Source organism: Leucopleurus acutus, assembly GCF_964270905.1.
Source record: "Leucopleurus acutus genome assembly, chromosome: 16".
NCBI lineage: Eukaryota > Metazoa > Chordata > Mammalia > Artiodactyla > Delphinidae > Leucopleurus > Leucopleurus acutus.
In genome coordinates, this window is record NC_139158.1 from 15,980,945 (window position 1) to 15,994,059 (window position 13,115).

Here is a 13,115-nt window from a genome sequence, read left to right on the forward strand (position 1 = left end):
AAAGATACCTAATTCTCCCAATTTATGAATGGGGCAACGAAGATTCAGAAATGATGAAAGAGAAATTACATTCAGTAAGTGCTTACAATCCCTAGTTGTCTCTTTACAACAACCCTGTGGGGATCAATCATATTACCTTCCTTTGACAAATGACGGAACTAAAAACTTAAGTAATTTGCTCAAAGTCACATAGCTGGTAAGTAGCCAATTCCAAACCTCATGCTCTTCCTGTTGCACCAAATTCTCTCTCAGAAATGAGGTTACATGAGGAAATTGGTAGCAGAGCCGGGACTCAAGCCTGATCCTCTAGTCTGCAGAGCCCATAACATAATTTGGATGTTGGGATTACATCTGGTCAAAGTTTTGCTCTTCCTCAGAGCTGGGAAAAGGGGGTAAATGAATGTGATACTCACCCTCAGGATCCCAAAAGCCACTTTGATTGTGTTAATTCTCTCATCAAATATTTATTGAACCCTACTATGTACCTGGCACTATTCTAGATATTGGAGATGCAGTAGTGAACAAAAAAGACAAAAATCTTAGCTACCATGGCACTTCTCAAGGTGTAAAAAATGTCAACAAGTAAATAAGATAATTTCAGGTAAGGACAGGTGTAAGAAGGAAATAGGGCCAGATGATGCAACAAGGAGTGGCTATGGTTGGGAGCTTCTTTAATGTGGGCAGGGAAGGCATCTCTTAGGATATAATATATGAGATGAAACTTGAATGATTAGAAAAAGTTAGCCGTTTGAAAATCTAGATGAAGAATGTTCTAGACAGAACTACAGAGACTTTAAGGTGAGATTAAGCTTGGCATGTTTGAGGAAAAGAAAGAAGGCTTGTATGGCTGGAGCCAAGTGAGTTAATGGAAATGTAGTGTGGGAGCTGGAGAAGAGGCAGGCAGGGCCAGATTATGGCAGGAACTCTAGCGAAAGGCAAGGCGTGCTTCCCCTAATTCAGAGAATCAGTGAGGAGGCTCAGCTGGGAGCAGCGAAAGTCCCTACTGGAAGGTCCTCCTACTGTGGGAGGACTTTGGAACAGATGCTTGCAAAAGGAGGAACATGTACAAGTATCTATCTGGAATCAGAGCTAGTTCTTGTTCTTGAGAATCTCACAGTCTAGTAAAGAAGGTGATTTAAAAATATATATCTATATGATATATATATATTATATACATATGAAAAGGAAACAATAGGTGTTCTGACAGCCCCCTGGAAGGGATTGGATATTGGGTGCAGGCCTCACCAAAGAGATAAATGTAAAGGACCTTCAAAGATGAGTGAGAGTTTGCCAGATGGACAAAGAGGTAGCAGTTTGTGGGACTGTAAACTCTCGTGAAGAGAACATCATGTCCCAAGGACATCGTTCACCAAAGTATTGAGTGAGCCTTATTGTGTGCCAGGCCCCTTTTAGGACTGGGAGGTAGAAAGTTGAATTTGGAAGTCTTTATCTTACTTTTCACTATTCTGCATTTCACTATTTGCCTTCAGCCTCACTAGAAGTTTACTTGAGTTCTTGAATCCCAAGGACTTGGTGCATAGAACACACCATCCGCCATCTCATCTCCCACCTCCTCCTTTCTCGGCTTGTTCCAAGTCATTCTTTACGTCTTAACATAATTTCCTCTTTGGAGAGGCATTGAACCATGTGGGAGTCTCTCCTGCATGCCTGCTTCCTGCATAGTCTTTACCACACTTGAAAATATTTGTTCAATGTCTAGCTTCTGCGTAGAAGCTGAGGGCAGAAACTTTGTCTTATTCATCTTTCTATGCCCAGTACCCAGCACACAGTAGGTAATGCTGTTGAGTGTCTCTTTATCCTAAGGAAGCTCTCGATGTGTTAAGGGAGCTTAACACATCAGATGAAGGGGGTTCTAACCAGGCTGGAGGTTTAGGGAAGGCTTCTGGGAGGAAGTAACACTTGAGGTGTTTGGATAGGTTAACACGTTGGGAAGGGGGGCATTCCAAGTTACAAAAACAGAATATTTAAGAGGCACGGGTCTGAAACCACACAAGTGGAAGGCCTTGAATGCCATCTAGGAGTTAAGTTTTATAGAGAGGACATGCACACATACGGCAGGGTTTTTAATAGGGGAGTGAAGTGGTCAGATTTTACAAAGTTCACTGCAGGCTACGTTGGAGGCCAACCTGGTAGGGAGGTGAGACACGGCAACCAGCAGGGAGGATCTTCCCAAAGCCCCAAAGGCCTCCATTCAGGTCTATGGGTGTTTGTGTGCACTTAGGACAGAAGCCGCTGAGCACTCCAGGCCTGAACTCAAAATTCTGGGATTTCGAATCTGTTTAACAACTTGGCAGGGGTGGGAGGACTGGGAGGAGCCGCGCTGCAGCAAGCTTTCATTGGTTTCTAAGGAAGCCCGGCCGACTGTTAAGATGTCGCGAGAGCTTCTACCCGGGGACCGTTCCCGCACGCAAATTAGCTGAGACGACAAGCCTGCGAAGTTGTAGGGAGTCTTGTACTTCATCTCTTAGATGGGTGAACCGCCCTAGTCTTTTTTGTCCCTGGCCAATCAGGTCAGTTCCTTTTTCCCCTTCCTCCCTATTGGCGCCCTCCTCGGAAAAAGCTAGGAGTTGGAGTCCTGCACCTAATGACGCATGGATGGCTGGGAAATACGGTTGCCTTTTCTGGGGGATAGAGACATCCCCTTGGCCCTGCCTTTGGGCTATGCAGCCAAATGACCTGTTTCTCGACAAATAAAAAAAGGGTCGCAGGGAGGTGGGGTTTCCCAGAAAGCAGAACATCAGTGTCGGGGTCTTCTGAGCTGGTACCAATTCCTGCCAGCCACTTTTCTCCCGGTACCTGTCGCCATAGCAACAGCGCTCGCAAAACACCCGCCTACCCCCGCCCCCCACGCTCCCACCGAGTGTTTTTCCTTTTAAGGGTCGCGCTCGAGCCTGTGGCGTAGGTGGCTCCTGTGGGCAGCCAGAACTCAGGTCTGAGGCATCAGCTGACAGGCCTGGTGGCCGTTTTCTTAACCCGTTGTCAGAGCTGAAAAGCAGCTATGACAACCCAACTTCTTTATTTGACAGGGCTCAAAGAGAGCAAGTTTACAACATGGCTTATGGGTTTTGCCTGTGGCGACCCTTCGGCACCTTTTTCAGCCCTCACCACGCACACACGCACACAAGAGTCCAAGCCTCAGACAAGAAGCAGTTTATTGGCGAGACACATGGAGATGTGGCTGTCAGGCCTTGGTGCTTCCCTGGCTTCTCCTCACCCCTGTACTGCCCTTCTGCCAGTGTCTCTCTGCTGCAGTCCACCAGGACCTGGGCTTAGCACCCAGGGCAGATGACTGCTCTTTCTGCTGTCTCTGACCTGTTCTGCCGTGTCCAGGTGTCAGGGCAGTTTGGGCTTCTCCAGGGCAGGTAGGTCTGGCCTCTCCAAGTGTCCTCTTCCTGGCTAAGACCACGTCCAGCGGCCTGAGGCTGGGTACTGCCTGCCTCACAACAATACTCTCACCATCAGTAGGGTGGTCAAGATGGCCTTGCCTCACTCTGTCACCCTAAACCTCAGAAGTCTCATGTTGAAGCTCATAGGTCTAACAAACCCTGGTTCAGGGTGCTGGTCTCCCAGGGGCAAGGTTGGGAGGGGTCAATTTACAGGTTAAGAGGCAGCAGGAATTTAGAGTTCTTTAAGGGCCCTCAGGCTAAGGTCAGTTTGTTCATCAACAAATATTTATTGCCTACTGTATACTAGGCAGCGTTCTAGAAGCTGGGGGTATAAACCACACTGGCAAGGTCCTGACTGAGCCCAGCCAGGAGTTTCCTGAGCTTCAAGGTCATTGTCTCCAAATCTCTATTGCTATCTATCCACTCCTTTCTCCCATTTGTTTCTTCCCCTCCTTCTCCCTCCCACTGCCTCCCAGGCCCTTTCTTCTCTGCTTAAGCGGCAGATACCCTCCCCTTTGGTCTCCTGGGCCTCCACCCACCCTGGACCCCATCATTCCAGTCCCGTTGGTGGCTCCTCTTTGAGGGGCCTTGCCTGACCATCCCCTGTCCCAAAGGGCCTCAAGACCAGGTGCCCACGCTGGTGCTTGATGCGGGCAGAACTGTCACCAAAACCCTTGCCACACTCTGCACACTTGTATGGCTTCTCCCCGGTGTGTGTGCGCCTATGTTTGACTAGATCCGAGCTCCGGGGAAACTCCTTCCCACAGAAGCCACACACGTGGGGCTGGCTGGGCCCAGAGGGCTGAGCCCGGACTCGGGATCGGGGGGCCGTGGGTGCTGAGCCAGGGGGGTTGTGTGGCCTCAGGAGAGTGGATGGTGGTGGTGGCCGAGCCCGTTCACCGCGGTGGGTGCGGAGATGCTTGACTCGGGCAGAGCTGTCGGCAAAACCCTTGCCGCATTCAGGGCAGAGGTAGGGTTTCTCCCCCGTGTGTACACGATGGTGTTTCACCAGGTCCGAGCTTCGGCGGAAACCCTTGCCACACTCAGGGCACTTGTGGGGCTTGTCACCCGCCAGCGGTGGAGGCGGCTCCCCAGCCTGTGGGCCCCCAGGCTCCGGCTCCAAGCCAGGCAGGCCGAAAGGGCCATCACCTGAGTGCGAAGGGCTTCGAGGCGTCAGCGGGGGGCTGGTGCCAAGGGGAGGTGGGGGTGGGCTTGAGCTGGGGGGTGGGCTGGGGATCAGGGGGGCGAGGGGGTAGCCTGGGAAGCTGAAGTCCTGGGGCTCCGTGTGAGTGAGGCGGTGGCGGAAAAGGGTGGAGCTGAGGCTGAAGGTGCGGGCACACTCCGGACAGGCATGAGGCCTCTCGCCACTGTGGGTGCGGAGGTGCTTGACCCGGGCGGAGCTGTCAGCGAAGCCCTTGCCACACTCGGGGCAGAGGTAAGGCTTCTCTCCTGTGTGCACCCGCAGGTGCTTCACCAGATCTGAGCCCCGGGCAAACTCCTTTCCACACACATCACAGCCAAAAGGCTTGGGCCCCAGGTGACTGCGCTGGTGGCTCAGGAGGCTACAGCTGAGTACAAATCTTTTGCCACAGTCAGTGCAGATGTATGGCTTATCCTGGGCCTTAGGTCCCTGTGCGGCTGCCGTGGCTACTCGAGATGGCAGCCGTCGGGGCACCACGGGCCGGGGGGGCTGCTCCCCCCGGTGTGTCCGCTGGTGCTTTATGCGGGCAGAACTGTCGCCAAAGCCCTTGCCACAGACCCCGCACTTGTAGGGCTTCTCGCCCGTGTGTGTCCGCTGGTGTTTCACCAGGTCAGAGCTCTGCCGGAAGCTCTTGCCGCACTCACCGCAGATGGTGGGGCGCTCACCAGCAGGGATCCTGGATCGAGGAATCTTTGGGGGGCCCTGGGCTGGTGGCCGGGCTCTGTAGGGCTTTTCACCACTATGAGTTCGCTGGTGTTTGATACGGGCAGAGCTATCCCCAAAGCCCTTGCCACAGACCCCACACTTGTAGGGCTTCTCCCCTGTGTGGGTTCGCTGGTGTTTCACCAGATCTGACATCTGCCGAAAGCTCTTGCCACACTCGCCGCACACGGCAGCCCGATCACTAGCCTGGCCCCAGCGTGGTTCTCCCAGGAGCCGAGGGCCTCTGTCCCGGGCCTGTGGTTTCCCAGGTCCCACTCTCTGGACCCACAAGTCATCCCAGGTCTGAATGCCTTCGGGTTTGAGAGAGGCATTTCCTACTTCATGACCTGGGGCCAAATCTTCCTCTTCCTTGAACCCCAAGTCATCCTCCTGTGGGGCATGTTCAAACTCATCTGGCTGAGAAATCTCCACGTTCTCACTCCCTAGACCTGGGGAAAGAAAAAGGAGTTGTAGACCCTGCCCTTTGGCTCAGCCCCTATCTTTGATAGCAACCTCCCCAGAAAGGCGTCCTTGACCATCTGTGGTTGCAAGGATCTCTCTTGCTCTCTCTCCTCTGAATTTCTGAAGCACTTATTATTGTCTGTGCCTCTCAGTAACAGTAACTTCCTTTTACCGTGCCCTTCATATGTGCCAATAACTTAACCAAGCATTACTGAATCCTTACAAACAATCCTATGAGGTAATACTGTTAACTACCCCCATTTTACCCAACATGGAGACTCCGAGAATTTAAGTCACTTGCTCAAAGTGAGTTATAAAGTAGCAAAACCAGGTTTCTAACTCAGGTCTGTCTGATTCTCAAGCCTGTGTTAACCCCTACATTATATTGCCTGGTATTTGCTAATTACATTATATCTTTTTTTATATTAGCCCAGTCTGTAACTTATTACTTCAATCATCTTGTGTGTACCTGAGAGGACCCAGACACACACCTGTCCCTCAGGATGGGTAAGAGAGATAGGCACAAAAAATTATAATTGCAGGCTCAGAATAACTGTGCTGTCACGAGAGAGAGGAAATAAAGAGACAGGGCTGGGCTTTCACAGCAGAGAAGAGTAAACCATGGAAAGGGATGCTGAGACTAGATTAAGCATGTAAGATCTGGATTGAACACTAGGCTAAGGCTTTTAATTAGTAGCAGAAGGGAGCTAGGGAAGGTTTTTGTGAAGGGAGACAGGATTAGATCTGGACTTAGATCAATGTGGCTGCACAGTGCATCACTGGAGAGAAAAGGGCTGAGGGGAGGCTGCTGCAATTGCCGGGATGAGACAGAATGAGGCCTGAAGTAGGGCAGAGGCAGCAAGCCTGCTGATCACTGTCGGGGACGGGGAGGGAGTCCTTGAAATGATGCCCCTCAAGGCCTGGCGCATAGTAGGTGCTCAGAAACACTGGCTCCATCTCTTGGCTTTTGCTCTCCTCCTCCCCGCCCGCCCCCCCCCCCCGCCCACCCCCCGGAAGCACAGTTCATGTCCGATTTTTCTGGGTCTGGGCCAGGCAGAGCCCAGCACCGGGGTCCTCACCCGGCCATTACCTGCCCACGGCGGTGCACCGCTTTGGCCCTCACCTGTGCGGGTGCCTCTCAGCTGCTCCCTGTCCTCTGAGCCATGGAGATCCGCGCCCCAGGGCCCCACCGAGCGCTCCATCGCCGGCACGCCGCCCTGAGCAAGGGGACAGACACAATTTCACGGTCACACAGCCATGTGCGGACGGCGGCGCCCTGCCCTCTGCTGGCCGGCACGGGGACCGGGCAGCGTTCGGGTCCGAGGTGCGGGGCGCGGCTCCCGGTGATCCCCGCCCGCGCCGCCAGCCGCCCCTGCACCTGCTGCTCCTTCCGGAGCGCAGCCGCTCCCCTTCTCCTCCCGCCGCCGCCGCAGCAGCCGCCTCCGCCACCCCGGCGCCCTCCGGAGCTCCTCGGCGGGGCTCCGGTGCCCGCGCCGCCAACGGCTCGGGGATGTGGGCTCGGCGCCAAACAGGGAGGGGGCTCCGTCCCAGGCGTTCCCCTGGGGCGGCCGCCGGGGGCGGGGACGGGAAGCGGAAGCGCCGGGTGGCACCCGGCCGCTCTAGGACCTTGGAGGAGCTGCACGCTTGTGGGGGCAGCCCTCGTCCTCCAGAGCTCTGTGGCCGGCGGGCAGCCGCGTGCCGCGGAGAGGGCTACTCTGAGCCGAGGACAGTTGCCCGAACTCGGTGGTATTAACCGTGTGCCTCCTGGTCTGGAGCTGGATGTGGTGGGCCGAAGACTTCCTAATTGTCGTTGTGTCGGGCCACCCGCGCCGAACTCCGGAGCTGGCCAACAGCGCCAGCCACCCCGGCCCGGAGAGACAAAGAGAGATCCAAAGGCAGACCCAGGGAAAGGGGTGGGGGAAAGACCAAGTCAGACAAAGGGCGGCAGAGGGCGGCGGAGACCCCAGATGGGGCGGGGGCGGGGCGCCGAGACACGGGAAACAAAGCGGGACCGGTCGGCGAGGCAGAGGGCCGCGCGTGGGGGCTGGGCTGGGCTGGGGGAGACAGGTAGTAGCGGGAGCTAGTGGCAGACGCCAGATAAATGCTGAGGAGAGGCAGGCCGATGGACACAGACCTGGATCCGGAGTCGTAACCTAAGAGCCCTGAATCAGAGAGGATGCAAAGGCAGAGAGACAGAGACTGCAGCAGACCAAAAACACAAGAGCAAATGATTGGCCGCCAGAAACAAACACATGTAGAAACAGATAAGAGAGACATAAAGTCTTTGAAGCAAAGTCGGAAGAACTACAAGAAAAGGCAGGGAACCTGGAGAGAAACAGAGGCAGAGGAACGAAGAAACAGGCAGAGACAAAGAGAGACAGGGACACAAAGAAAGAGGCCATGGGGAGACTAGGGACAGGTCTACAGCCCTACCAAGGGAGCCCAGGGAGAGGCTAAAACATTAAACCCTGTTTCCCAGCTTGGTGGGACCCTGGCTGGGGCTGTGTTCCAGTGGTCCCAGGGGTGTGATCCCCAGTATCTGTACTCTGGGCAAGGTTGCCTTTGGGGAGGGGGTGGGGTGCCTGTAAGTGTCTGCAGCCCATCTAATGATGGAGAGGGGTAACCAAGGTTTGTATATTAATTAACATTTATTAGTACCTCAGTGCTATGTCAAGAGTTTGGTAAAGAGATGAAACACGTGTAAGAGTTGTCCTTGGGGTGCTACCAGTTTAAAGGGGCAAGCAAACAAATCATGATAAATAAGAACTCTAAGGGCGTGAGAGAGTTACGTTCACCGATTCAAGATAGTAGGAAGAGTTCTTATTTGTGGGAATGAATCTGTATGGTTTTGTGTACCTGGTATGCATGAATGTTAGACACGGGTAAACATGGAGCACAAGGCAATCAACACATACTTATGGATCATCAACCATAAGTCTAGACCCTGGAAATACAAAGAAATCCCTCAGGGAGCTCTCTCTGCTCAGTAGAACATGGAGACATACAGATGATATGACAGATTGTATACCGACCTAATAAACAAAGATGTGATAGGAATGCAGTACAGAGAGAGAGAGGCCTGTAGAGTTTAGTGGCTGTAGACACTGTCTTTAAGTTCATTCATGCAGAGTTTGATTCCTGACCTTGTCATTTGCTCCCATTTAACCTTGGGTGGGGAAGTTACTTCTGTTTCCTGAACTGTAAAATGGGGATAATACTTAATTTGAATGGTTGAGGTGTAAAGTACTTAGTAAAAAATATCAGTTATTACACTTTGGGCTGAAGTAACCAAGGAAGAAGGTGGCATTTTTGAGCTGATCCTTTCAGGACAGGTAAGATTTCAGCCAAGTCCAGAGCCTGGCTGAAGTGGGCCTAAAATGAAGAACTCCAGGCAGAGGGAATGAAATGAACAATGGATCACATACTAATTGCAAACCTACTATGTGCTAGAAGCTTGGGATCCAAAGATGATTAAGATCTATCCTCAAAGAGGAAGATAGATAATAGTTCTGTTTTAATGTGTCAAAAGTTTACATAATAGGAAAGTAGTGGAAGCTGCAGATGAGATGGTAAGTTAATCATCTGTTCCACAAACATTTCCCGGGGGTCCAATATGTGCCAGACACATGTGCTGGGAAACAGAGGTAAGAGGGTACCAAAATGGCAAAGAGCCAGCCCCTCTTAGAGGAAACCCCCAAAGGCTGGCCAGCCCACATGCCAAACTCACTTGGAGAGCTAGCTCTGACTTTGAGAAGACAAAGCCTGGAGTTATTGGGTCTGAACCTGAACTCAGGTCTAAAGACATGGAAACCCTTTCAGGGATGTCTGGTAGGGCCATAGATAGCTATGAAGATATGATGGAGAGATGAAAAAGAACTAATCCAGATGATTATTAAATGGGAAGACTGCTGTCTACAATTCACTGCCCCATAGGAAACTCAAGGGGGGGATCTTCCTTTCTACAAACAGGCCCCAAACCTTATCACAGGAATAATTGGGCATAATTTGTTGGTGTTAATAAACATGTAAATGGAATATTGCGTCACTGCTAATTCATATCATCTCTGCACTTAACCAAGCCAAGAGCCTTTTCTGAGGGCATTTATTAGTATGCACAAATGCCTTAAATATGTGACTTCCTTTGACTCAGTAATTCCCCTTATAGAAATGAGGCCCAAGGAAATGGTTGGACAAGTGCGCAATGATAGCACCACAAACACAGTCATCTCAGCTCAGCGTTGTTTATCACAGGGAAGAACGGGAATCAGCCTGAATACTAAGCATCTAGAAAAACGATAATGTAGATGTGTATTTATGATCATAGATATAACATATAAGGTGACGAAAACAGGTTTCCAAAGTTATGATCCTAGTTTTGTGAATATATATTTATTCATATGTACAGGCATATGAGATAATCTAGAAGGATGAAAATCAAAATGAGGATATATCATGGAATGATATTAGATGTAAATTTTTCTAACCATTTGCATTTGCTAATTTTTCCATGAGAATATGTATTGGTTATACAGTAAATAGATGAATATAAATGCCATTTTTTCTCTTTTTTTCTTTTTTTTATTGAGGTATAGTTGATTTACAATATTATGTAAGTTTCAGGTGTACAACGTAGTGATTCACAATTTTTTTTGTAAATATTTATTTTATTTATTTTCCTTATCTTTTTGGCTGCATCGGGTCTTAGTTGCGGCACACGGGATCTTCGTTGAGACATGTGGGATCTTTCATTGCGGCGTGCCGTCTCCTCTTTGTGGCCCTTAGGCTTCTCTCTAGTTGTGGCGTGCCGGTTTTCTCTCTCTAGTTATGGCGCGCAGGCTCCAGAGCGCGTGGGCTCTGTAGTTTGCGGCACGCAGGCTCTCTCGTTGAGGCACGAGGGCTCAATAGTTGTGGCGCGCGGGCCTAGTTCCCCCGAGACATGTGGGATCTTAGCTCCCCGACCAGGGATCAAACCCACGTCCCCTGCTTTGGAAGGCGGATTCGTTACCACTGGACCACCAGGGAAGTCCCAGTGATTCACAATTTTTAAAGATTATACTGCATTTGTAGTTATTATAAATTGGCTGTATTTCCTGTGCTGTACAATATATCCTTGTAGCTTATTTTAGTTTGTACCTTTTAATCTCTCAGCCCTATCTTACCCTTCTCCTTTCCCTCTCCCCACTAGTTTATTCTCTAGATGTGTGAGTCTGTTTCTGTTTTGTTGTATTCGATAGTTTTTTTTTGTTTTTTATATTCCATATATAAGCGATAATATATAGTGTTTGTCTTTGTCTGACTTATTTCACTAAACATAATACCCTCCAAGTTCATCCATATTGTTGCAAATGGCAAAATTTCATTCATTTTTATGGCTGAGTAGGTAGTGTTTCATTACGTGTGTGTGTGTTTGTGTATGTATATATATATATGTATATATATTTTATATATGTATATATAATACCATATCTTCTTTATCCATTCATCTGTTGATGGACACTTAGGTTGCTTCCATATCTTGGATATTGTAAACACTGCTGCTATGAACATTGGGGTGCACGTATCTTTTTGAATTAGTGTTTTCGTTTTCTTCGGATATATACTCAGGAGTGCTATTGCTGGATCATATGGTAGTTCTATTTTTAGTTGTTTGCAGAACCTCCATACTGTTTTCCACATTGGCTACACCAATTTACATTCCCACCAACAGTGTACAATGGTTCCCTTTTCTCCACATCTTGCCAACATTTGTTATTTGTGGTCTTTTTGAATGATAGCCATTCTGACAGGTGTGTACATGTTATTTTCTTAAATATTATTTGAATAATTCAGGGAAGAGCTGATTAGAGTCTGAACCCAGGGCAGGGGCAAGACGGTGAAGGGTGTAGAGAGGAGGGGCCAATTTTTCTCATGGATAGAAAGGACTTGGAAACCAATTGGATATACTTGTCGAGAGCAAAGGAGGGAGGAGTTCAGAGTTTTAACTAGGATGGTAGGGCTGCTCAGCCTGGTGAGAAATGCAGGGGGAAGGGTTGTGGTGCAGGGGGAAGGGTATAATTATCCCTTCCCTTGGCTTCTCAAAGTACTCTGTTTATCTCATTATTACACTACATTTTTAGCACCAGTGCTGTGTGTCACTCTTGCTTGTGGCTGTCTCTGTCTCCCCAGAGGGCGGCAACCCTGGCTGATTCACTCTCTCTGGATTCTCAGCAACTAATGCAGAAGAGCAGTCGCTAGATTGGAGCTAGCGGCACTGTTGCACCCCTCAGCTCATGTAATAGCAATAACTAGCATTATGTGTGAGCTCATCTTTTATGCCAGGCACTGCTAAGAACTTTATATGTGTTAGGTATATAATCCTCGTCATGCCCCTATGAAGTGAAATTATTAATGGCATTATTTAACAGATACAGAAACGAAGTCACTGAAAGGTTAAAGATGCCCAAGGTCACACAGCTCTTAATTATTCTATGTCTTTATAATCATGAAACTTGAACAACTTCTGTGAATTCAGTGTGGTGGGAGCGTCCAATCCCATATGGTAGATGAGGAAAGTAAGGCCCAGAGAGGTGATTTTTCCAAGGTTACATGAAAGGAGCAGTACTAGAAATGAGGTTGAAGTAAGGAAAATGTGGTAGCATGGATGGATCTTAAAAGATAGCGCTGATTGAAAAAAATTAACAAACAGAAATACATATTAGTATATACATATATAGCTATTTGTGTAAACATGTACTATGCACTGCACATTTTTCAAAATATGTACAAACTAAAAAATTACACATTAAGCACATTAGAGTGGTTGCCTTAGGCTGAGGAGAGGAAATGAGTGAGCTATGAGGTGGTATAACAGAGCACCACAGACTAGGAGTCTTAATCAACAGATGTTTATTTTCTCATAGTTCTGGAGACTGGAAGTCCAAGATCAAAACGCCAGCAGGGTTGGTTTCTGGTGTGGCCTCTTTTCTTGGGTTGCAGACAGCCACCTTCTCACTGTGTCCTCACGTGGCCTTTCCTTTGTGCATGTGCAGAGAGAGATTGCTGGTGTCCCTTCTTATAAGGACACCAGACCTATAGAATCAGGGCCCCACCCTTCTGACCTCACTTAACCTTATTTCCTCCTTAAAGGTCTTACCTCCAAATATAGTCACATTGGGGGTTAGGGCTCCAACACATGAAGTGGGGGGTAGGGGGACACAATTCAGTCTATAACAGGGGCTAAATGGGAAATGATAGATAGAACCATGAAGAATAGAGAAAGAAAATGGGGTTGGAGCAATAGGCAGGATCCAGATTGAGCAAGGCCTTATAGGTCATACTAAGGGGACTCGCTTTAAAGTTTCAGA

The 13,115-nt window shown here is 49.3% G+C and overlaps 1 protein-coding gene across 1 annotated transcript; it reads right to left on the reverse strand.

The window, feature by feature from the left end:
- Window positions 1-3,957: 3,957 nt before the first annotated feature.
- ZNF48 (zinc finger protein 48) lies at window positions 3,958-5,466 on the reverse strand (the record flags this gene model as incomplete). Its single annotated transcript, XM_082856854.1, has 1 exon — window positions 3,958-5,466. The coding sequence occupies one exon, from the start codon at window positions 5,464-5,466 to the stop codon at window positions 3,958-3,960; it is 1,509 nt and encodes a 502-aa protein (XP_082712980.1).
- Window positions 5,467-13,115: the final 7,649 nt, after the last annotated feature.